Source organism: Trachemys scripta, chromosome 4, assembly GCF_013100865.1.
Source record: "Trachemys scripta elegans isolate TJP31775 chromosome 4, CAS_Tse_1.0, whole genome shotgun sequence".
In the NCBI taxonomy this organism is placed as follows: Eukaryota; Metazoa; Chordata; order Testudines; family Emydidae; genus Trachemys; species Trachemys scripta.
In genome coordinates, this window is record NC_048301.1 from 104,684,888 (window position 1) to 104,707,883 (window position 22,996).

At 43.5% G+C, this 22,996-nt stretch overlaps 1 protein-coding gene across 1 annotated transcript; it reads left to right on the forward strand.

Annotated features, from left to right (window-relative positions):
- Positions 1–4,825: 4,825 nt before the first annotated feature.
- LOC117877281 (tumor necrosis factor receptor superfamily member 6-like) lies at positions 4,826–22,775 on the forward strand. The gene is made up of 10 exons (XM_034770242.1): positions 4,826–5,022; positions 7,948–8,053; positions 10,680–10,811; positions 11,041–11,152; positions 11,834–11,907; positions 12,555–12,665; positions 14,162–14,187; positions 15,959–16,285; positions 18,337–18,391; positions 21,010–22,775. The coding sequence occupies exons 1-10, from the start codon at positions 4,984–4,986 to the stop codon at positions 21,306–21,308; spliced, it is 1,281 nt and encodes a 426-aa protein (XP_034626133.1). The 5' UTR covers positions 4,826–4,983; the 3' UTR covers positions 21,309–22,775.
- The last annotated feature ends 221 nt before the right edge of the window (positions 22,776–22,996 follow it).

Genomic DNA, 22,996 nt, shown 5'->3' on the forward strand with positions numbered 1-22,996 from the left:
GCAGGGTCTGGGGGCTGCCCGGCAAACCCTGAAGCCGGTAGCACTGGGGCAGCCCTTTCCCCCTGGCTGGGAGTGGAAGGGAGGAGGGGGCGGAGTTAGGGTGGGGAAGGGGCGGAGTTGGGGCAGGGCTAAGGGTGGGGAAATGGGCGGGGCCAGGGCCCGTGGAGGGTCCTCTTTTTTTATTTATGAGATATGATAACCCTAGTGTTGGGAGCAATGCATTATGGGCAGCTATCCCAGCATTCATGTGGCTGCAATGTGCTTTTTAAAACGGGGGTGGGGTGGAGTGTAACAGGGAGTGTGGGGGGAGAGAGAGTGCTTTTTGAAGTGTGTCAGCACTCTATTTTGCAGGTTCCGAACTCCCGGCCCCCTGCTCATTCATTTACTCACTCAAAGCAAGCTGCAAATTGTTTGCTTTTCTCTGTGGTACGAGCTTTGAAACCAGCACTTCCGCATTCCTGCAGCCGGTCACAACAATGGGGAGGATTGGCCACTTGACAAGATGATCACTACAGTGCAGCAGGTTGATTCCTGGTACACACTCACAGGGGAGAGTCGTAGCCACTCCGCTGTATCTCTTACGCTACTCAGGGAGGTGGAGTACCTGCAGCGGTGTACCCAGGGAGATACAGCGCTGTACGTGCCTTGCCAGTGTAGCCGGTCAGTGAGTTACAGCGCTGTGGCCGGCTTTACAGCACTGTAACTCGCAAGTGTAGCCAAGGCCCAAGGCCTTGTTTACACGGCAATTTTCTCACTATGGGGTGTGAAAAAAACATCCCTGAGCACTGCAAGTTTCAGCACTGTGACTTGCCAGTGTAGACAGGGCACCAGCGCTGGTAGCTACTCCCCTCATGGAGGTAGGTTTTTTTTACAGCTCTGCCGTGACTACACAGCCACGTTAAAGCGCTGCTGTGGCAGTGCTTTAATGTTGCTAGTGAAGACACCCTAAATGTTTCAGTCTGGACTGAATGATTTCCAAGGTCACTAGTCACTCTTGAAAATCTTGGCGTTAGCTGCTTAACAGACAGGTGTAGTTCCAGCATCCACTTTCTAAACAATGTTCATTCCAAACAACCTGCCTCCAAGCTCTTCGTTTTTAGCAGCAGCCACTTATCTGGCCTCTCCCGTCTGTCAATGCTGTCTGTGGCCTTTTCTTATGTTTTCATATTTTTGTGTTTATCTCCTTTCCAGACCTTGCCTTAGACAAGTGAGGAATGTGCTGATAGAAACCTGTTCTCTTTTGCAGGAGTGTTATGTCTTCAGGATATGATTATGACATAAGTTTTGGAAAAGAATGTCAAGAACAGTCTGAACCAAAGAGCAGGGGTGCTGATTGGGACAGGGCCGCCCAGAGGGAGGGGCAAGTGGGGCAATTTGCCCCAGGCCCCGCAGGGGCCCCCACGAAAATATAGTATTCTATAGCATTGCAACTTTTTTGTATGGAAGGGGCCCCCGAAATTGCTTTGACCCAGCCCCCTGAATCGTCTGGGCGGCCCTGGATTGGGAAGCCATTAGCAGGTGCTAAGTAAGCAAATGCTTGAAGTTGTTAGAACTCTTCCACTTTAAGAAACAAAATGCACCCTCAAGGAATTCCATTAGAACCTATTATTTATTTTTATTAGTCCTATTAGTAGTAATATAAAAGTTCTTGCAAAGAGATTTGCAGTGCAACCAATGAAATGTTACCTATATACACCAATTTCACATCAGCAGTAGGGCATGGGGGAAGTCTCCCAAATCTATCACTGTTTCCCACATGGGATCAAAATTATTCCAGTTTAAAACAAAAACCCATACATCCTGCTAAAACAGAAGCTGGATTAAAATCAACAAGCAATTGCTGTAGATGGAAATCAGAAAGGGAACATTCATGTGGGCATGGGAGATGAGCCATTTTTAGTGAATAGCATAGATGGAAAATACTTGTCATAGTCATCCATGAGGATCCAATGCAGGTCCTTAGTAGGTAAAAGTACAAGCCCCTTCTATACAAACTAGAGGAGAAACATCTTTATCTCTAAATCTCAGGATGTTACTGTTTCTGGGGCTAACCACTGTAGGCAGACATGATCAGAGTAAAGCCATGACATTATATTACACTACTTATTCCACCTTCAGAGAGGATAATCCCTCGAATTAAATGGCAAAATGGACACAGTTGAAACCATGCCTTGCCTACCACCTTTCCTGCGATTCACAATTGCCTGATATGCCCATAGGAATTGCTTAAACTGAAAAGTAATATTAGGGAATGTTAGTGTACTTTTATCTTCTCATGCAGTTTAGAACTGGGAAGCAGCTCATCCATAATAAAAGTTTTGCAGGTCAAATCCTACCATCAATAACAGCTGTGACGTCCCCTTGTTTTCAAGTGCAATGTACAAGTGCAACTGCTTGGAATTTAATAAACAATTCTGATGATAATGTGCAAAAAGGACTAAAAGAATACAGCTCACTGTTCTCTAGTGGGGTCGGCTCTGCATAAGAGTTTGCAAAATTTGTGGCCTTAGGGCTTGAGCCATTTCTCATTAAATTTAATGGGAGTTGCATTAGGCCTTTAATTTGTAAAGAGGACATTAGAAGTGTATAAGGAAGAGAAGAAAGGTGGTCCAGTGGTTAGGGCACTGATTTAGGAAACTGGAGTTCAAGTCTCTGCTCTGCCACAAATGTTGAATGATTTTAGGTAAGTCACTCAGCCTCTTTCCTCCCTTCCAGCTGTAAGAATGGTGAATTGTGAGGTACTCAAATACTCCAGCAATGGGAGCCATATAAGTACCTTAGACTAGTGGTCATATTGAGTCCTATACTCTAATGACCCTGTTTATGGGTGGGCATAGGCCTCTCCCGCAGACATCACAGTTGCATGCACCATATGTAAGGGGTCCCCTTACTAACAGTCAGTGGGGGTGTTTTGGTGGGCCAACTCCCTGTGCCAAAAGAAAGGGGAAGGGTCGATGGGAAATCAGGACCCAGAGACTGACAGTTCGCAGGAACAATGGGGAGAGGCCAATGCTCCAGGTCAGCCTGATTGACAGGGCAGGCAGGCTAATCAGGGAGTGAGGAGGCCGGGGGGGTCCTGTTCTCCATGTGAGCTGGAATTGCCTGGGTCAGAGAGAGTGGGGCCAAGCTGAGCTAGGGAGCAGAGCTGTGTCAGATCCGGAGGGGCCAGAGAAGCAGGTCACTGCTGGAAGCGGAGTCACAGAAGCAGCCTGCAGAGCAGACCTGTCATGGGAGGAGAGCTGCAGCAACCAGAGCCAGAGAAGCAGCCCACGGAGCTGGAAGCAGAGCATCAGCAGCGCCGTGCTGAGGCAGAATGGAGCTGGAGCTGGAGCAGTCTGAAGCCAGGTGTGGTGAGCAGCTGGGGAGAGCAGTGGGCCCAGCGCAGGGAGATGCCTCAGCCAAGCGGCCCTGCAGGCCACACTTGGAGGGGGATCGTAACCCTGATGGGGCGCGGGCAACGCTGGAAAGAAGGGTCCTGCCACCTAAAGCCTGAGAGTGTGTCCACTGCCAGAGCAAGTGTCCAACCCGCAGCATCTCTGCAGCACAGCCAGGGCCTGAGAAGGAGCCTGGGACCTACAAGGAACAGACTGAACTGCCCTGACATTCCAGAGACACTGTTTGTGATGTTCCCTGCCACAGAGCGGGGTGATGTGTTTTCCTTTAACTTTTCTCATTTTTCCTTATTGCTTTTTAAATTAATGCTGATTAGATAAATTGTATTTGATTTAAACTGTATGTAATGATCAGTGGGTCAGGGAAGTGTCCAGTGCAGAGAGAGTACCCCAGAGTGGGGACACCCTAGCCCCTGCCCTAGGTGACCACTGATGAATTTTTTTTTAAAGTGAATATGCTCCAACCTTAAAGGTCAGGGGTCAAATTCATTGCAGCTATAAGCAGCTGTAACCCTGGGCTTTAGTTCCACAAAATCTGGATTTGGGGCATTTTTTCCCCATAGTGAAAATGTCTCAGCAACAATGTTGTGACTTAATTACTGGACACATCTACACTAGGGAAAAGTAGCCGTGTTCATTTCAACCAGCTACCCTGAAGTGTAACTAAAATGTGTCCTATCTACACTAGGATTTTACAGATAAACAATCTTCTTTTAACACTTTTTCTTTCTTTTCCTTAAGTGTGGACATGGCATTGGTGGCCCAGTTAACGCAACTGCAGCATGCTTTTTACGCTATCATAGTTTTGAGTCAGGGACTGCATCTGTCTACACACGCATGCAACATGTAGCATGATGATGCCCCATTCTGATTAGGGTTGTGGGCTTATCAATAGTTACAAGCAGTGAGACAAGCCCATGGGCTGCATTAAAGGCAGTGTATAATTCAGTTGATAACACCCTGCTCATTTAGGCTGTTTTCTCAGCAGCTAGGATGGCTCATTGGTCTGTTTAACAAAGAAGGATTTCTGATGTTAGAAAAAATGCTCCCTGCACCCTGTGTTCTTGGGCTAGCAGTAGCCATGGATGCCATTTTTACCCCAGGAATTTATTGTATTAGCTAGGGTATCTATAATGGAAAAAAGGGGAAGGCAATTTTAACTTAAGACCCTCTGCTCGGGGGCTAGGAATGAGGAGGTGGAAGGAGACGGGCTGTCTATAAATTAAGGCAGCCAGGGAGGGGTGAGAGGGGATCCTTAATTTTGCCTGTTTGTGGCCAACCCTTCCTTTGTAACTGCATCAAAGAAAATCACTGAAAACTGCGTTACTTAACTTATTCAGAGAAAAGCAGGGGTGGAGGCGGGGTCCCTGGGACTAGAGGCAAGGGAAGGGGAGTGGGACGGGCTCCACCCAGCCGGACCCCCTGGCTCAGCACCCGGGTGGCGGGGCGGTTCTAGGGGAACTGATTACATCAGAGGCAGCAGCGGGAGAGGTGCAGGCTCCGCCCAGGACATGACCCATCCCTAGAGCCGGGCGGTACGTTACAGGTTCCCGTGATTCCAGGCCCGGCAGGCAGCTCCTCGGGACGCGCCATGGGAGCCGGGCGCTTCTTCCTGCTGCTACTGCTGGGGGTGAGTGCGGAGCAGCGCGGGGGGCGGCTCTCCTGTCCTTTGGGGGGAGGGTAGCGGGCCATGCTGATCGCCGGGCACCAGAGCTCTGCAGGGGGGCTGCCCGCGCCCCCGCAAGCAGCAGCCGGGAACGCCCAGTCTCCTGCCTCGGCCCATTGACGGGCTGGCTGAGCTCCAGCGATCGTTCCCGCAGGCTCTGGGCGCCGGGTGGGGGACACTGCTTGGGGGACGGAAAAGGGGTTTTGGTTGGGGGGGAAGGCGGAATCCCCTGCGGCCAAGTGTTTCCCGGCTGCCGGTGCAGGCTTTCCTGTGTTTGGGGCGGGGATGGTCTCTCTTGCTTTAAGAAAAACTTTTCAAATCTATTGAATAATAGAAACTAACTCCCTGAAATGCCGAGCCGTGTGGAGGGTTGCCAATTTTGGTTGGACCTAATACCCGAGATTTCATCACATGACATAATCTGTAATTAAAGATGAGTCATTAATTTCTGGAGATTCCAGGACTATCCTGGAGTGTTAGTTGGCAACCTTAGTCATGTGGCACGTGGGCTTGGTTTTATAGGGGACCAGGAGAGAAGATCAAAGTTTTAGTTTTTTCTCTGTATCACAGCAAAGGTGTGTCTGGAGCTGGCTTGATTGCTAATCAGAGGAGATCAAACAAGAAATTGGCTTTTCCTAATCCTGGCCTGGCCCTTAATCACAAGTGTTCAGACCATTTACCCCATCAATTCCCAGCTGCAGAAAACATCAGTGATGTGTGCTAGCCTGCCAGGACGATGCATGTCCTCCCAGCTCCAGGAACTGACCAGAGTCACACCTTTCCCTTTTCACAAGTCAGACACATCTGAGTCACAGAAGCAATGTGGGCTCAGACCAGCAGCCCCCTAAATTTGGTCTCAACCTGCCCCTGGTTCCACTGTGCTGCACTCTGGAATGCCAAACTGGCCCTTTCCTGTGTGTCAGGGGACGCCTATTATTAGCTCTGTAGCTGTTGCAGTGATAAAAGAAGAACTTCTAAGTTCTCTTGATCCTGTATGTTTCAGAAAGAAAAGCTCTTTCAGAGAAAGAGGGGGTTTGATAAAGCATCTATCAGTGGAAGGGGTCAGGGATGGATGGATGGTCCCTGAGTTTTGTTTTAAATGTAAACTCCCTAAATTCTGTTTTTACAGTTCCTACTACAATTTAGCTTGGCCTTGCTGTGCTGCTTGTATTTGCTGTAGAGCAGGGGTTCTCAAGCTGGGGGTTGGGATCCCTCAGGGGGTCGCAAGATTATGACATGGGGGGTCGCGAGCTGTCAGCCTCCACACCAAATCCTGCTTTGCCTCCAGTATTTATAGTGGTGTTAAATATATTAAAAAGTGTTTTTAATTTATAAGGGGGGTTGCACTGAGAGGCTTGCTATGTGAAAGGGGTCACCAGTACAAAAGTTTGAGAACCACTGCTGTAGAGGCTCCAAGTAGGGATCAGGAACTCCTTTTGCTCTGCTCTGTATAGCATACATATAACAAAAGGCAGGTCTGTGCCCCAAAGAGCTTACAATCTAAATATGTAATGAGACAAATACATGCATACAGATGGAGGAGCACAGGGTGACAGGGGGAGACAATTTTTCTATCAAACTAGCTACTGTCTCCCGAGGAGGTGAATTAACTACCCTTCCTGTAGGAAGTGTCTACACTGAAGCGTAGACCAGCCCCAAGACACTGACTGAGTCCAGTGTGCTATAGGAAGGCTGTGTTGGAGCTGGGAATTAAACCCAGTCTCCTGAATCCTGGGCTAGAGCACTAACTCCTGGGCCATCCTTCCTCTTGAAAATCAAAATCATGAGCCATTGACAAATTGCTAAACAGCTCTGTGCCTCAGTTTACCTAATGTAAAGTAGGGATTCATATTTATCTCCTTGCTTAGGATGTTGAAAGGATTTTTAATTAATGTGTTTTTTAAAGTCAACATGTAGATCCTCAGGAGAAAGGTACTACCGAAGTGTGTATTTACTATTTATTTTATTTGGTAACAAATTTAATTTTCTTTTGCTAGGGATCCAGTTTCTCAATATGTGTTATTGGCCTGAGATGTGGGTGTACTGTATATTTAGTACAAAAAGGCAGGGAGAAGTGTTATAGGTAACCTATAAAAAGGGGAAAATTGGGGAGTTGCCCCTTTTTGCTTCTTTATGTTGTGTGAAGGTGGCCTGAACGTTGTGATATGGGTTTTTTCTCTTGTAATACTCTGCCTTGTTTTTTCATGCTGGAAATTGAGGTCCTTGGTAGGCTGGAAGACTGGGAAACTAAAGCAATGGTAATGTGAACTAATAGTCAGAGATGTGGAGTTCTAGTCACACCGTCAAAATACTTTCATTTTGCTTTTGTTTGTTTGTTAATGTTTATTTAACTTGAGTTAATGCTGTTGCTCCTTCTGCTGAGGTAATAGAGCACACAATAGACATGCTCTCAGGCCTGCCCAGTGATCCTGCAAAATCAAGAAAGACCAAACTTGATATTCCTGACTCTTCCAGAGTTGGGGGAGGGGAGGAAATCTTAAAACCCCAAAACTCCTTTCAGGCTTCCTTTATACGCCGTAAAGGGCACAGGCCTAATCTTAAAAAAATGATCTTTTGCAGGTCACCTTTAGGCATTCTTGCAAAAACAAAGCCCACTTTGAAATTACAGTGTGGTGGTTTTTGGTGGTGGTTTTTTAATATATTCTGTTGCTTGCTTTACATTGCTCATGCCCCCATCATGCTGTTTTACCCTTACTGAACCATTGCAGGTACTTGTGACTTGAAAACTTAGCAAGAGAGAATTTGTTTCTCCTCTATTTCTTATTGAGTTATTCTAAAGACTTCAACATGTCCTTAGGCCTCTCACTGAGAATGTACAATGTCATGGGGGGTTTGTTCATTCGACACATTGCCGTGTATTTTCCATAGGTTGAATCATCAGCAATATCTGAGAGTAGAGCTGAGCCAAGCAGTCGCAACTGTGGTGATGGAGAATATCTGCATCAAGGCTACTGCTGTAAATACTGTCCTGCTGGTAAGCACTTAGTGATCTGTAGTTCACTTGGCTAACAAAGCATTTTTCAGAGACCATGTGTGTACTGGTTGGTTTTTATGCTATAAGATAAAAACAATGAGAGAACAATACATATTTGCGAAAGCCAGTGAGGGCCATTTTATGCTGTTCCTCCTCCTATTCAGCGATGCAGCTCACTTTATAATGGTGTCCAATTTTTCGCAAAATAGGGTGTGCCTGGGTGACCTTGGCAGTCGGTCAGGAAACGTGGGCATGCTATAAAAGGCAGAGTCTAAGTCAATACTAAAGGAAGCTATTATAGCTTTGCAGGGTGGATAAAAACCAATGTGTTTTTTTAATCAGTTTTTTTTTTATTTAAATCTGATTTTTGGATAGGTTTTTTCCTCAAAAAGCATTTTATCTAAAGATAGTTTTAATTAAGATACATTATAGCTCAAAGATATCTCATCTTGGAATAAGGATTATAAATTCTAATTCTATAGTATGAGACCATATATTCATGTAATGTTTAAGAAAAGTTTTGTAAATGAGTTCCAATAGTTCATGGATTAGGGACCCAATCTTATGGGGTTCCACAGACTTCTGTATAGATTATTTAGGTTAATCTTTCTATCTACCCAGTGGGACTCAGTGCTCAGTCTAGAAGATCCCATCAGAGATGCTTAGTTTTGCAGTTCTCAAACTGTGGATTTGTGTCAGAAGTAACATGCTTGTTAACAGCAAAAAAAAATTTTTAAATAAATAAATAATATCTAGAGGTGAGAACTAACAGACCTCAACTTTATTATCCCTGTGCAAATTTGTGTATACAGAGTCAATCCCTTACCTCTCTCTAAAAGTGCAAAGTTTCAAAAAGTTCAATGAATAAAAGATTGTTGGGGGCAGAATAGATCTGGAAAGGAAAAGTCTGGAGATAAATGTGAGAAGCGAGGGACATATGCTTGTTTTGTTAAAATATTATGTGTTTGCTGTTGAAGAAAAAAATCCAGAATACTTAATGTTGTTGTTTTTTAGTTAAATAAAACAATTTAAATGTCTGTCTGATGATGTTCTCCTCCTAATACAACATGGCAAGAAAATCCTCCAAATATTAATGATTAACCTGTTGAATTGGAGGTAGTTCACTCCCAATGACTTCATAAATATCTGCTTCAATTACGTTTGGTAAATGAAATAACCAAACAATCATTTCTTTTCTGATATAGTTGTAAAACTAATCTGAAAAGTTTTCAAAATAAATCACTGTTTTAAAGTGTATAGTATGTACCTTCTAAAAATGAAACCTACATCTATCTGAGTTGTGAAGAATATGTATTAAGGTTATAACAATCAACAAGAATGCACTTCTATGAAGAAAACCATGATTAAATAGTCTTCCTGACTAGTGATTTAAACCAATTTTGATTTAAATCAAATTCACCCTGGAGCTTTGTCTGAACTCTTGAAAACTGAGCCAATGCCCTGACCACACATTTTATCCCCCCAGCATCACCTAATTGTAATAATGCTTGTCAGATACAAACACTCAATACCACCACTCAGCAGAAATTGTATGTATTTTAAATCTACATGCAAAACTTTCTTTATTTTGTAAACTATATGCATGTCCATCTTGGAGATGGGTGTAAAATTAATTCATTCTTTATAGAGCCATTTTCACTTAGCTTTGTGGCAAGCTGCAGTCTATCCTCAGTTTGTTATAATCTCATGAGGGTTTCCCTGTGGATTTCTTAAATCTTGTGAGTGAATTTAGTACTCAAGTGTCAAATTCACCCTTGCACAGAGATCTTGAACAAGGCATATACATTATTTGAATGTGACTTGTGCCCTGTTTTAAGGACTTAGGCCATGATTGTGCAGTTGATAGCAGATGGGCATAGCGGCCTATCTGAGTGCTCTCCAAAGGCTCAACGGTTCACCCACATGGTATGAACCGCAAGAGCGGAGCCACAAGTAAGATTTAAGTGCAGTGTAGGTCTCATGTGGGGTGGATTTCACTCAAAGTGAGGAGGTAATGACACTGGTTTCAGAGAGAGACAATGTTAGCCAGAGCTGTATGAGCTCCCCTACACACTATCTACCACATCAGTCTCACCTGAGGCACTTTCACTAATCTATTTCTAGCCTGTTCTGAGCACAAACTGTTAGTTGTGCTGAACTATAACAAAGTGCTTATTAACAAATAGGGATGTGCATACGTGTCCAAATAGAACTAAGAAAAACATTGAAACAATTATTTTATTGCTAAAACTTTCCATTTAAAAATAAAATACAGACATCTTTATAAGTAGAGCATATCAGAAAAATGACAAAAACACAGGGAAATATTATTGATGGAAACTTTTGTAAAACATTTTCCCCTCTATCTATAGAGGAGGAAAAACCCCAAGCCTATTGGCCTCTTATTACTAGTTATTTACTTGTTTTTCTAATGTTATCTGGCCACTGACGTCTAAGTGTTCTTCCTGGTTTTGTTGCGTATACTTAATCTCATTCAGCTCCACTCCTTGCAAGGAGTGGCTGAAAGGAGTCATGTTGCAGTACGCTTGAATCCAGATAACTGTATCCTAATACTACTTGAGATATACAGCTATAGTGTTGAATTTCTGCTTCTCCCTTTATACAGGCACTTATGTTAGTGAACACTGCAAGGTTCCACATACTGAAGGAATTTGTTACCCTTGCACAGATGGAGAGGATTATACTGCTCATGCAAATGGCCTAGACGAATGCATACGATGTAAACTGTGCAAAGAAGGTATAGTACAAAGCTCGGGCTGATCTGTAAATACGTTTGGGTTGCTGTGGGCAAAAGCTTTGATATTCTTTGTTCCGCAGAAAAATCTGTTGCCTCAATCCCCTTGCTTATTTTCACAGATTTAAGAACACTTACACTTTTTTTTTAAAATAACTTATGCTTGGTAGAAAAGAAATCACAAATTCAGTTTGATTACATATGTAACTTGTATGATTCTTATTTTTCTCAGATCAAGTAACTGTGAGCACCTGCACTTCAACGAGAAATACTGAATGTCAGTGCAAGCCAGGCTATTTCTGTCCTACTCTAGGCTGTGAGATGTGTTACAGATGCAAGTCAAAGTATGTACAATAACTGATTTAGGCAGTTGTCTTCCATATAGTACAGTAAAAAGTAGAACCTAGCTCCTCTAAATGCTTACCCACATGTTTACCTTTCGACACGTGAATAATCCCATTGAAGTCAATGGGGTTGCTCGTGTTTGAAGTCAAACGCATGCCTGAGTGTTTGTAGGATAAGTGCCTAGAACTGCATGTATATAAGTATTGCTGTCCTGTTTTGATGCTTCTGCCTGGACACAAATGTTCCCAACATGTTTCCTGATTCCTTCACCTGCCACATTGAATAGACTTTGGAGGGCTACCAGTTAGTACAGCTAATGTCAGTAGAGCTACCCAGAATCTTATAAGATGGGACCAACTATTGAAGGAGACTAATTATGTGCGTGACTACTTAACACTTCCTCTCAGTATTATTTCCCTTTGAATAAACATTTGTGTACATTAATCTTTCCCCATGGACTTCTGTGTTTTTGCTGTGCTGCCACATAATCTTCTAGCATCCTTTATTCTTCATCTGTTTTTTCAAGTACACTTTCTTAATGACTGGTGAGAACAGACTACTTTTTTTTTTTTAATTTGCACATTCTGTCCATGTATATAAGTTATTCCTGTGAGAGTAGGAGTGAGCATGAGTACAAATTTGATTTTGTAACATAATTATATTTTTATCATCAATTTTAGGTGTCCAGAAGGGAAAGAAATTGTACAAAAATGCAATGCTACAGTTGACCTGGAGTGTGGCCATCCTCCCATAGGTACAGTATAAACTATGCTTAGGGAGGTCTGATGACTTTCTGACTCTTCGTAGGTAATTCAAAAGCAGATTATAAAAGTGAGGCTTTGAAATCCTACTTTTAAGTGTTTGACGAGCCTATGTAATTCACACTGGCAGCTGCTAGATGGAGACAAAGACTCTCCATGTGTGGGTTGTGTAACCAACCAATATTTGTGGTGATATTTAAACTAGTACAGGGGACTTGTCTTTGTAGAAAGGATTACATAGTGGACACGCCTTTCCAAGGTGTCACATTAACACATTTGAAAGCTATAGGTAGTATGCCTTGCAAATACTCAGTTAAATATTAAAACCTGAAAAATATCTGGTTTTTGGCATAAATCTGAAAAGAGATCAAATGCATTGAATTTCTTTTCCCCTGTAGATTCCCTTCTTCTAGCTTTTAATTTGCACTGATACACACCAGCACCTAGATACTCTAATGGTGTATTAATATCTGAGAGATGGTGGTTTTCTTGGGGCAGAGACTAGAGGTGTCACTGTAACAAACTGCTGAATTTCACAGGCATTAGTCTCTATTATCTGCAGCATCAACATTCTTACACTGCAAAAACAACTGTCTTATGGGTGGCTTTCGTATTTCAAGCTTGCTTCCTTTTTTTGCAGGGACTGCGACCACTGCAGGTTGTATTGCTGGGGTCATCGTGTTCATTGCTTTTGTGGCTGGGTGCCTTCTTTTATTTAAGAAAAGGATATCATATAATAAAACAAATAAAGGTAATTAAAATTCCTTTCCATGGATAACTTGAGATGCACAGAGACTCAAGTTTCCAAAGCTAAACGAAGTAAGAACTGAGGTTGTCCTTATGGCTTCTGTCCGCCCTCGCTCCAAGCCTTTGCACTGCTCCCAGAAATGGCTGGCATATCCCTGCGGCCCCTGGGGAGGGGGTCTCCATGCGCTGTCCCTGTCCCAAGAGCTGACTCTGCAGCTCCCATTGGTGGGGAACTGTGGCCAATGTTAGCTTCGGGAGCGGTGCCTGTGGACAGCAGCGCGTGGAGACCCACTGGGCCCCCCGCCTAGGAGCCGCTGCCAGAGGGGTGTGCCAATCGCTTTTGGGAGCTGCCCAAGGTAAGTGCTGCACCCCTGCCCCACCTAGAGCCTGCACCCCAACCCCCTGCTCCACCTAGAGCCTGCACCCACACCCAAACTCCCTCCCGAACCCACAGCACCCAAACTCCTTCCTAGATCCCGACCCCACACCCTCTCCTGCACCCCCACACCCTGCCCCAGCTGAGCCCGCACCCAAACTCCTTCCCAGAGCTTGCACCCCACAGCCCCTCCTGCACTCCAACCCCCAGCCTAGAGCCTGCATCCTAACTCCCTCCCAGAGCTCGACCCTGCACCCCCTCCCACACTCCAACTCCCTGCCCCAGCCTGGTGAAAGTGAGTGAGGATGGCGGAGATCAAGCGACGGAGGGAGGGGGGGCTGGAGTGAGCAGGGGGCGAGGCCTTGGAGAAGGGGCAGGACGGGTGAGGTCTCAGGAGAGAGACAGGGCAAGGGTCTTTGTGTTTGTGCAATTAGATAGTTGGCAACCCTACCGGGCAGGCATATAGAAGCCCAGGCCGTGCTGGAAGAGCGCGCCCAGCCAGCACAGCTGGCAGCTCACTGGGCACCAGCCAGCACAGGTGCAGCACCGCCCAAATGTCAGACGGACCGCGTCCACGCAGGCGTGGCTTGTGTGTGCTTGGGGGCCCATTGACTGTTCTGCCCTGGGACCCAGAATTGCTGTCAGCAGGCCTGCTTCCATCCTAGCTGCATCTACAGCAGGAGTTTTGGTTGACCTAATTATGTTGCACAGGGCATGACATTTTTCACATTTTTCCTGAGTGATATAGCTAGGTTGACCTAAGTTTTAGCTGTAAACCAGGTCTCTGCCTAGCTTTTGGAACCGAGGCCTAAAAAATGTTAAAGATCATAAACTCTGAATAGATTAAGTGGAACTAGACCCCAAATGGAACTCTTGGTTAATATCTATCTAGTATGTACAGTATGCCTCATCCATTTGTGCTCCAGTAGATTTGGCCAGAAGGGAGTCCTTCAGTTCCTTGAACTTGTCAGCCTGCTCTACAGGTTACCTACATTGAAACTTCTGGTTGAGATTGAGAATCTGTGTCAGAGAGTTATGCAGTGTAACCAATGTACTAATTCAGCTATATTTCAACAATATAACTTCTTAGAGAGAGTTTAATTTATATTCTTCATCTGTTTCAGAAAACAAAGATACAGAAAAAGATGTGGTAAGTTTCCTTTGGACACATGCCATTTTTTCTTTTACCTGTATGTTAGTTTCAATTTAATTAAATTTTTGTATGCAATTATCTGTTTAACTATAGATGATACACACCTTAGTCACTTTCTCTGCCCTGATTGCTGTTGTATATTGGGACACTTTTCTTCACTTCATACAAAAAACCAAAACTTTTAGGTCATCTAGTTCACCTCCTGTTAATGTTGGATTGTTCTCTACAATATAATGTATTCTTTACTGTCTTGTTTAATTTCAAATGCCTGATATGATGGCGCTTCCAGTACTTCTCTTGGAAGAATATTTCAGAGCCGTAATACGTCTCTATCAGGAAGCTTTTTCCTGGTAACTTAACTTTTTCATTCATTTTTTTTAACTACATACCATTATTTGTAGTGTTATCACCTTGTAATGTCCTAAATAGTTCCGCTTACATATTAGCGTTTACACTCTTCAACTGTATATCAATAGTGTTATCCTTCCCCTAGTACCCAATCATTAGTCCGTGTTTAGCTTCTTTCTCTCACTTTAAAAATAACTTGTGTTCTTACATGAGTAGTTCCATTTGAGGTTGATAGAACTCATAAAGTGACCAAGATTTTTACCCTAATCTCTGTTCATAAATCAGTCCCTGTATGGGGTCCTGATCCATGCTTGGTGTTTGGAGACACTGTCACAATATAAATAAATAATAGCCCCATCATTTTTGCTGCTCTCCTTGGAACACTGCAATTGTAAATATCACTGTGATATTGAGATGCCAAGAACTGCACATGTTACTTAAAGACAACCTGCTTAAGGAAAATAGTAATTTGTAGGGAATTTTGGCAAAATCTTCAGTTTCTCTGTTAAGTATGTAAGGCGCTCCAATTTTTGTATTTGGATTAAAGTGCAATACTAGATATAATTGGAAGGCACAGATAAGAGTGTCTTACCTTTTTAATACAGACTTTTACTTAAATAATAGTAAGTAGAGAGACGGTTCAAAGACATTTGTTTATTAACTGCTGTTCCTAGGACAAGTTTAAAAAAGGAAAAAAACCAAAACTCAATTCTGCAAGATGCCTTAGGGAAGTCGGTCACTTTAAACTGTGTGTGAAACTTGAGGCTCAACTATCTGAGCACCCACCTGTGTTTTGTCATTGTTTTTGTTCTGGACTTGCTTAGCAAAGCAATAGGTTACAATAAAGATGCCGAGAGAGTACAATCGGTTTAAACTGGGATAGTGGTAAGAGCTGGGGAAGTATTCTGCTCAGGTTCTCACAGGCCCAGAGCAGATCTCTCTGTTAAAATGATCAGCAGTGAAATAGTTAATGTTTACATTTTTAAATGCAGTTAAACTTCAGAGTAAATACGAAATGTGACTAGCTCACCTCCCTGCCCCTCAGCCTACTTGGCATGGGGTCGGTTATATGGATGGAGAGTGCAGTTTAGTGCTAAGGGAGTTATTGTAGCCTTTTCCTTAAAAACACCAAAATCCTATTTTCAACAGATGTGGCTCTCCCCTTGCCTAACTACAGAAGCTCACATGTAACTTCTTTGCTGTTCTGTAAAGGTCTAGTGATTAAAGCTGCTCCTGTTTGTCACTTGTTAACACTTCAGCTTCTACATTTTTATTTGGGATGTCTTGCTCGCAATGAGACACTAAGTATGAAATGTTCTTCCATTGCAAGGTTCTTGAGAGTTTGCCTACAAAGTTATGTATGCTTTAATAGAGCACTCTTAATTAGCACTCTTTAATAGGTCACTCTTATTCCTTACAGGAGTCTGAGGATAGCACTGAAATTTTCTTTGCACCAGAAATGGAGAATGCTAACGCTAGTGCATCCATTTTAGAGATCCAAAACTCTGTTCAGAGTCCACCAGTTTTAGCAGTTAATAGTCCTGATTCTGCACTAAGAAATGCGTTGCCTGAGGATACCAGTGTTGCCTTTTCTGAAAGAAGTGGCCTACTAAATAGTGAAAACAACTCATGGGAAGAGTCTTACCACAGGACTGCAGGATATTCAGCACCAGTAAAGCCTCCAGACAAGCCCAATTTTGTCTTTCACCCTGGACAGTCAAATGGTGGGATGTCCGTATCCCGGATGGTAAGTGGGAAATACTCAGTGTTTCATGAAATCTGTTGTGTAATCTCATGGAAGCAATGTAATAGCTGCTTCTTTTAACATCTAGAGCAGGCCTGCACAACTCGTAAAGTGGCGAGGGCCGTATTACTCCAAAGAAAACAGCTGAGGGCCGTAACCCCCTGAGCACCGCCAACCCCCCAGCACCGCCCGCCCCACAGAAACAAACCCTCCTTCCCCAGCGCTGCCCCACCGAAACAGCAATATTGAACCTCGGTAATATGTTATAGCGGGCCCCTAAGGTAGTATAATTAAGGTAAAAGAAAAATGTCTTTTTGCTAGAAGTAGAATAAGATCTTCCCCCCCACTTTGTAATTAATTGCCCTGTTGAATGAATGAGGTGTGAATGAGGAAGGTGTGGAAGGCAGGCACCTCCAGACAGCTGCAAACCTTGGAGAGGGCAGGGCCGGCTCTAGGATTTTTGCTGCCCCAAGCAAAAAAATTTTTGGCCCCCTCCCCTTTCTTTTTCGTGCCCCTCTGCCCCTGGCCTCACCCCAACTCCACCCTTCCAAACCCCTTCCCCAAATCCCCAGCACTGCCTCCTCCCCCCGCGTGCCACATTTCACCCCCCCCCCCCCCCTGCCTCCCGCCGCCCCCCCGCCCTAGCTCTCCCAGGCGTGCCACCGCTCCGCTTCTCCCCCCTCCCTCTCAGGCGAGGGAGGGCGGAGAAGTGGAGCAGCGGCATGTTCAGGGGAGCCGGTGGAGCAGAGGTGAGCTAGGGTGAGGGGGAGCAGGAAGTAACGGGGGGGTAGAGGAACCACTCCCCGCTCCAGCTCACCTCCGCCACCTCCCCCGAGCGCCCCGCCACTTGGCTTCTCCTCCCTCCCAGCGCGAAACAGGTGTTTCGCGCGTGGCAAGCCTGGGAGGGAGGGGGGAGAAGCGGAGCGGCGGCGGTGCACTCAGGGGAGCAGGCGACAGCAGAGCGGAGGCGAGCTGGGGTGGCGAGGGCACTTTTTCCCCATGCCCTGGAGTTGGCACCTATGATGGCCGGCGCCAGAATGCCGCACCTAGAAATGTGCCGCCCCAAGCACCTGCTTGTTTTGCTGTTGCCTGGAGCCGGCCCTGGGAAAAGGGATGGGAGCCAGACCAGATCGGTAGAACAGGTCAGCCACAGACTCACCACTGGCTTCCTCAGCCCCCCCCCCCCCGCTCGCTTACTCACCCTTCGCCACTGCCTGCTCGCTCGCCTCTTCAGCCCCCCACCCTCACCCACCACTTGCCTACTCACCTCCCCACCCCCATGGGCCACACAGTGAGCCCATCTACTCAACCCCCACGGGCCGCACAGTGAGCCCACGTGGGCCGCATGTTGTGCAGGCCTGATCTAGAGCTTCCTAGCTTGCAGAATCAATTGGTAATAAAATAGACCCCACCACCACCCAATAGGATATGAAAGATGCTTATCTTTATTTTTAAAAGGGAGGTATGGGAAAATTTGTATGTTTGTTGAAGTGGTATCAGAAATTTCCATAACTCATCCAGTCAACATGGAAACATTGTTTAATTAAGCGACTGCTATACTCTTCTTTCCACTGCTCAGTACCAACAAGGAAGATAACTTTTTTTGTTTGTTTGTTAATACACCTCTGCCTCGATATAATGCAACCCGATATAACACGAATTCGGATATAACGCAGTAAAGCAGTGCTCTGGGGGGGCAGCAGGGCTGCGCACTCCGGTGGATCAAAACAAGTTCGATATAATGTGGTTTCACCTATAATACAGTAAGATTTTTGGCTCCCAAAGACAGCGTTATATCGAGGTAGAGGTGTACTATGCCCGATATACTGCTGCATCCCTTATTAGCTAGTGGCAGAGCTGGATTTTCTGGCTGGGCAGTTTTGTTTACATTTTATTCAGGTTTTTGAACTTGAGTTTATTCTGTGAAACTTTTGAATTATCATACCTACCTTTATAGATACTGTGAAATCAAATCACCACATCAAGGATAGCGATTGTAAATGAGCAAAGAATATTTTGTTCTGTTTGAATAAACATAGATGTTTATATTGCAGGTCAGGGATTCTGAAGCCAGGCCTGATATAATAGTTAAAGAGCTTTCTCAAGAAGGTGAGTAGTTCAAGTAGCCCATCTTATTAGGGATCTAAAATTGGTAATAGTCAGCAGAGTACTGGGCAAAATGTGACTTTCTGTCTTGAGTTCATTGTATGTAATTATGGGACATCTGAATGAGAGAATAATAGATATTAATTTGTTTAAATGTTTACAAACATTTTGTCCTGCTTACTGTATTAGCACTTCTAAACTGCAGATTGTTTGCCGCATTTTAATTATTTTTCTACTTCTAAGAAATGGCTTTAAAAACACCCTCCGCCCCCCCCGCCCTCCCACATTTCATAGCAATTACCGTATATACTCTTTCATAAGCTGAATTTTTTTTAGTAAAAAAGGGAAGCACCAGAGATGGAGGTCGGCTTATGAACAGGTATAGAGAGGGAAAGCTGGGACACAGCCTCTCCCCCCAACAGAGGGAGCAAGGAGAGGCAGCACAGCCAGCAGAGACAGAAGGGAAGAGGCTGGGCCATGCTGCTCTCCCCTTCTGGCCATGCTGCTCTCCCCCCAGCCTCCAAAGCAGCTGCAGCTCTGGGGCTGGCAGGCTGCAGCTGTGCCGCTTGGGCCCCCCCCCCCCCCAAGAGCACACTGCGGCCACACCGCCCAGCCCGCTGGAACATGTGGCCGCGCCGCCCAGTCTGGCCCGCCTGCCGGAGCAGCTCCAGCCAGGTCAGAGACATCCTCCCCAGATAAGGTGGGAAGGGATGGGATGGGGAGTGTGGGGGGGGTCCTGGGCTAGGGGTGGGGTCATGTGAGGGGTGGTCACAGGGGTTACTCCCCTGACTCCCAGCTTCTCCCCTCAAAAAAATTTCCCCACCAGTTGCTGTCCCGGCCCGTCTGGGTAAGCAGCTGGCACGCCGGCTTAGGTTGTTTACTTAGGTTTACCTCCGTGCCTGTGGACGCTCGAGGTAAACAAACCATCTCAGACCACCAGGAGCTTATCCTGGTGGCCCGGGAGCCAAAGTTTGCTGACCCCTGAATTATATGGTCGGCTTATGAAATTTCAATTTTTACTTTTCCATCTTGGGGTCAGCTTATAAACGAACCGGTTTATGATCGAGTATATACGGTAATTATTTCTAGATAAGGACATCGCTTTTTCATAATATATTCATAGGGACATGGGACATAGGACTAGAAGTTACATTATGGGTCATAGAGTCCAGTTCCCTGCTATCACAGGCAACCCCTGTCATATATTCATGTTGTTAAAGATCGCTATTCAAAGTGTGTGTCAATAACTTTAGGAACAGTAGCTTTTTAGAGCTAACCATGCTCTAGTAAAAGGTCCATTTTATGTACCAGCAGTGTAATCTGTAGCATGTCATGTAAGGACAGAACAGGGTTTTTTTTGTACAGCAGCTTTACCATTCAAACAAATAAAATGCCAGGGTGTATCAGATACCAGTAAATACACCAGTGAACTGGTATATTGTATGGCACTGAAGGAAGTAAACCGTGTTCTGATTGAGGGTACTGGTGATATCAGACTTACCTTGGCAGACTATATAACACTGATAGCTGTGTAGATGGATGGGTAAAATTAATTGCTAAGAGTGGTTAGAAAGCTATCAAACGTGAACAAGGACCTTAAAACTACAGTGAAATCTGTACAAAAGGCATCTTCAATAGACTATCTCCCATCTTAAGAGACCACTTTGAAATATGCATATTGACATCTTTGACCTTTTTTAAAAAATTGTTTTGAATAGGAAACCAACTGGTTACTTGTTCCTTGGGTATTTACTTAAAACAGGCTTCACCACTTTTGTTGAACTGAATCTTTTTATTGTATTGACTTTCAATAGTATACACAGGTTTTTGTTTTTAACCTAAAACAGTTCAGGTTGTACTAATCAGATTCCATAAAATATATGGGTACAACTTGATTTTAAAATCATACTCTCTACTCCTATCCTACACTTGGGGCCTGTTTACACGGTGCAGCAATGTGTACCAGAGGGGTGAGTTCTAAAGTGCAGCTGTTTCACACTAACTGGCACACACTAAAAGTTCCTAATGCACATTAACATAGTGCAATTTGACCCACACTAAGGAACTTTTAGTGCGTGCCAGCAGGAACTACATGGGCCAGTTAGCATGCAATACGGTGGTGCGCAGAGGAATTCATACCCCATGGCACTGTGCAGCAACATTATGTAGACAAGACCTAAGTTGTGTGTTAAAGGAATAAAATGATTCCATTTAGAACAAATTAGTCATGATTTTATTATGGCGTAAGAAATTTCAGGTTTGTGTTTCCTGAAGTCTATGTAAAGGTACATTTCATCTTCTACAGATAGCTACCATACAAAGTAAAACATACTTCTCTATTTGTATTCCCAATTTATCAATAGCTGGTTGAACAGATACTGTCTAGGCCAGCAATGCAGTGTGGGACTAAATGGGGTATATTGCTGAAACACTCTCTTGTTAAGAATTTGTTTAAGCCCTTAAATCAAATTGTGTGCCAGGGAATGTTAAACTACAAAGGGGAAAGGCAGTAAAATGGCACATGAACTGGATTTATCTGATAACCTATACAAGTGTACATAGGCATCTAGAGAAATGGTCATTTTAAAATGTTCAGTGATGCGTTTTTTTTTTTTTTCCAGCATTAATTGAAAGTTTTTATTATTTTATAAAAGAAGTGCCACCACGCAACTGGAACATGTTTATGAGAACTCATCTAACAGATAATGAAATTGATAAAACAACGTTTGAACATCCAAAAAATATTGAAGAGGGATATTATCAGATGCTGATCATTTGGAGAAACAAATTTGGAAATGAGGCTTCCATTATTAAATTATTAGATAGCCTATGGAATATAGGACTTAGAAGGTGTCATGAAAATATAGTAAACCATTTAATAGGTAAGGATATTATAACTCTGCTAGAGGCCAAAGACTAATGAGTATACTATTATCAACAAACAAAAGAATCTGTAAACTCTATAGATACGTTTCTATATGCAACCTTGCTTTAGTGCATGGTGCCAATTTTTTTTATTGTTGGTTTAAGAAAACTTGAAAATATCAACATAAAAACTACTGGTAAAACAAGTAGAGAAATGAGTTCAGATATCTTCACTGCGACTCATGTCATCTGGAATAGCTGAGTCTCAGAAATGTATCTTACAGGACTCTACTTGTCATTCATTAATCATGACAAGGATTCAAGTAGCTGTGTTCACTGAGAATGTGTCCTGAGTTGTAAGACATGGGTACCCTTTTCATGTTCAGTTGAGGAAAGAACATAAGTGTACATTAAACTATATAATAAACTTTGAATGCTGTTATGTCTTGGGAAATGCGAACATTAAGGGGAACTTCACAGTAACTGGATGGAGTGATATTTGTTATTGAAGGTTTTGAAGTATATTGTCATTTTATCATCTGCCCTGATAAACAGGACCAAACAACATCCAGAATCTTAAGTTATTTTTTATGTGCAGTGAAGAATGTACTTATTTGAACACTGTAATGTGAAGCGATTCATAGAGTTTTATGCCAGAAGGGAACATTAGACCATCTAGTCTGATCTCCTGTATAACTCAGGTAATTAAATTTCACACAGTTACCTTTGTATTGAGCCCAATAATTTGTGTTTGGCTAAAGCATATCTTACAAAAAAAAAAATCCAGTCTTGAAGTGAAGACAGCAGGAGATGAAGAATTCACCACATCCCTTGATGATTTGTTCCAAGGGCTAATTGCGCTCACTGTTAGGAATTTCTGCCTTATTTTTAATTTGAATTTATCTAGCTTTAGCTTCTAGACATGATTCATCTAGTAGAGAAAGGCAAAATAAGAAAGTACCTGGTATTTTCTCCCCATGAAGGGACTTGGATACTGGAATCAAGTACCTCATCTTTTTGATAAGAAGAAAGAGCTCTTTAAGTCTTCCACTGTAAAGCATTTTCTCTAGTCCTTGAATCATTTTTGTGGCTCTTTTCTGTAACTTTTCCAATTTTTCACACCAGAACTACATGCAGTATTCCCGTTTCACTGGTGCTGTATACAGAGGTAAAATAATCTCTCTAATCTACTCACTATCCTGTTTATGCATCCAAAAATTACATTGGCCCTTTGCCACAGCATCACACAGGGAGCTTATGTTCAGTTGTTTCTTTACTGTGGCCCTTAAATCCTTTTCATAGTCACTGATTTCCAGGAGACAGTTCCCCATTCTGTAGATATTGTCTACATTCCTTGTTCCTAGATGTAGAACTTTGCATTTGGCTTTGCAAAGTGCATTTTGTTTGAATGGGCTCAGCTTACCAATAAACAGTAAAAGCAATAAATACATAAGTCTATAAATCTGTTTTTTTACAGTACATTTAAATGCTGTATTGTTTTTATTGTCCAATCTAAATCTTAGAAATTCTATTTGCATAATTTTACTTAAAACTTATTGTTTATTACATACTTTATATATTTTGCTATTAAAAGATTTTCACTCTTTTAAATGTGCTGTCATTTATGAATGAATATTCTATCTCTGATTTTGAAGGTTTTTTTTTAGTAATTGGGGACTGTGCTTTTAAAAATAATGCTATTAGTAGTATTGGAGCAATTCTGTTTTATGGGCTAAATACATT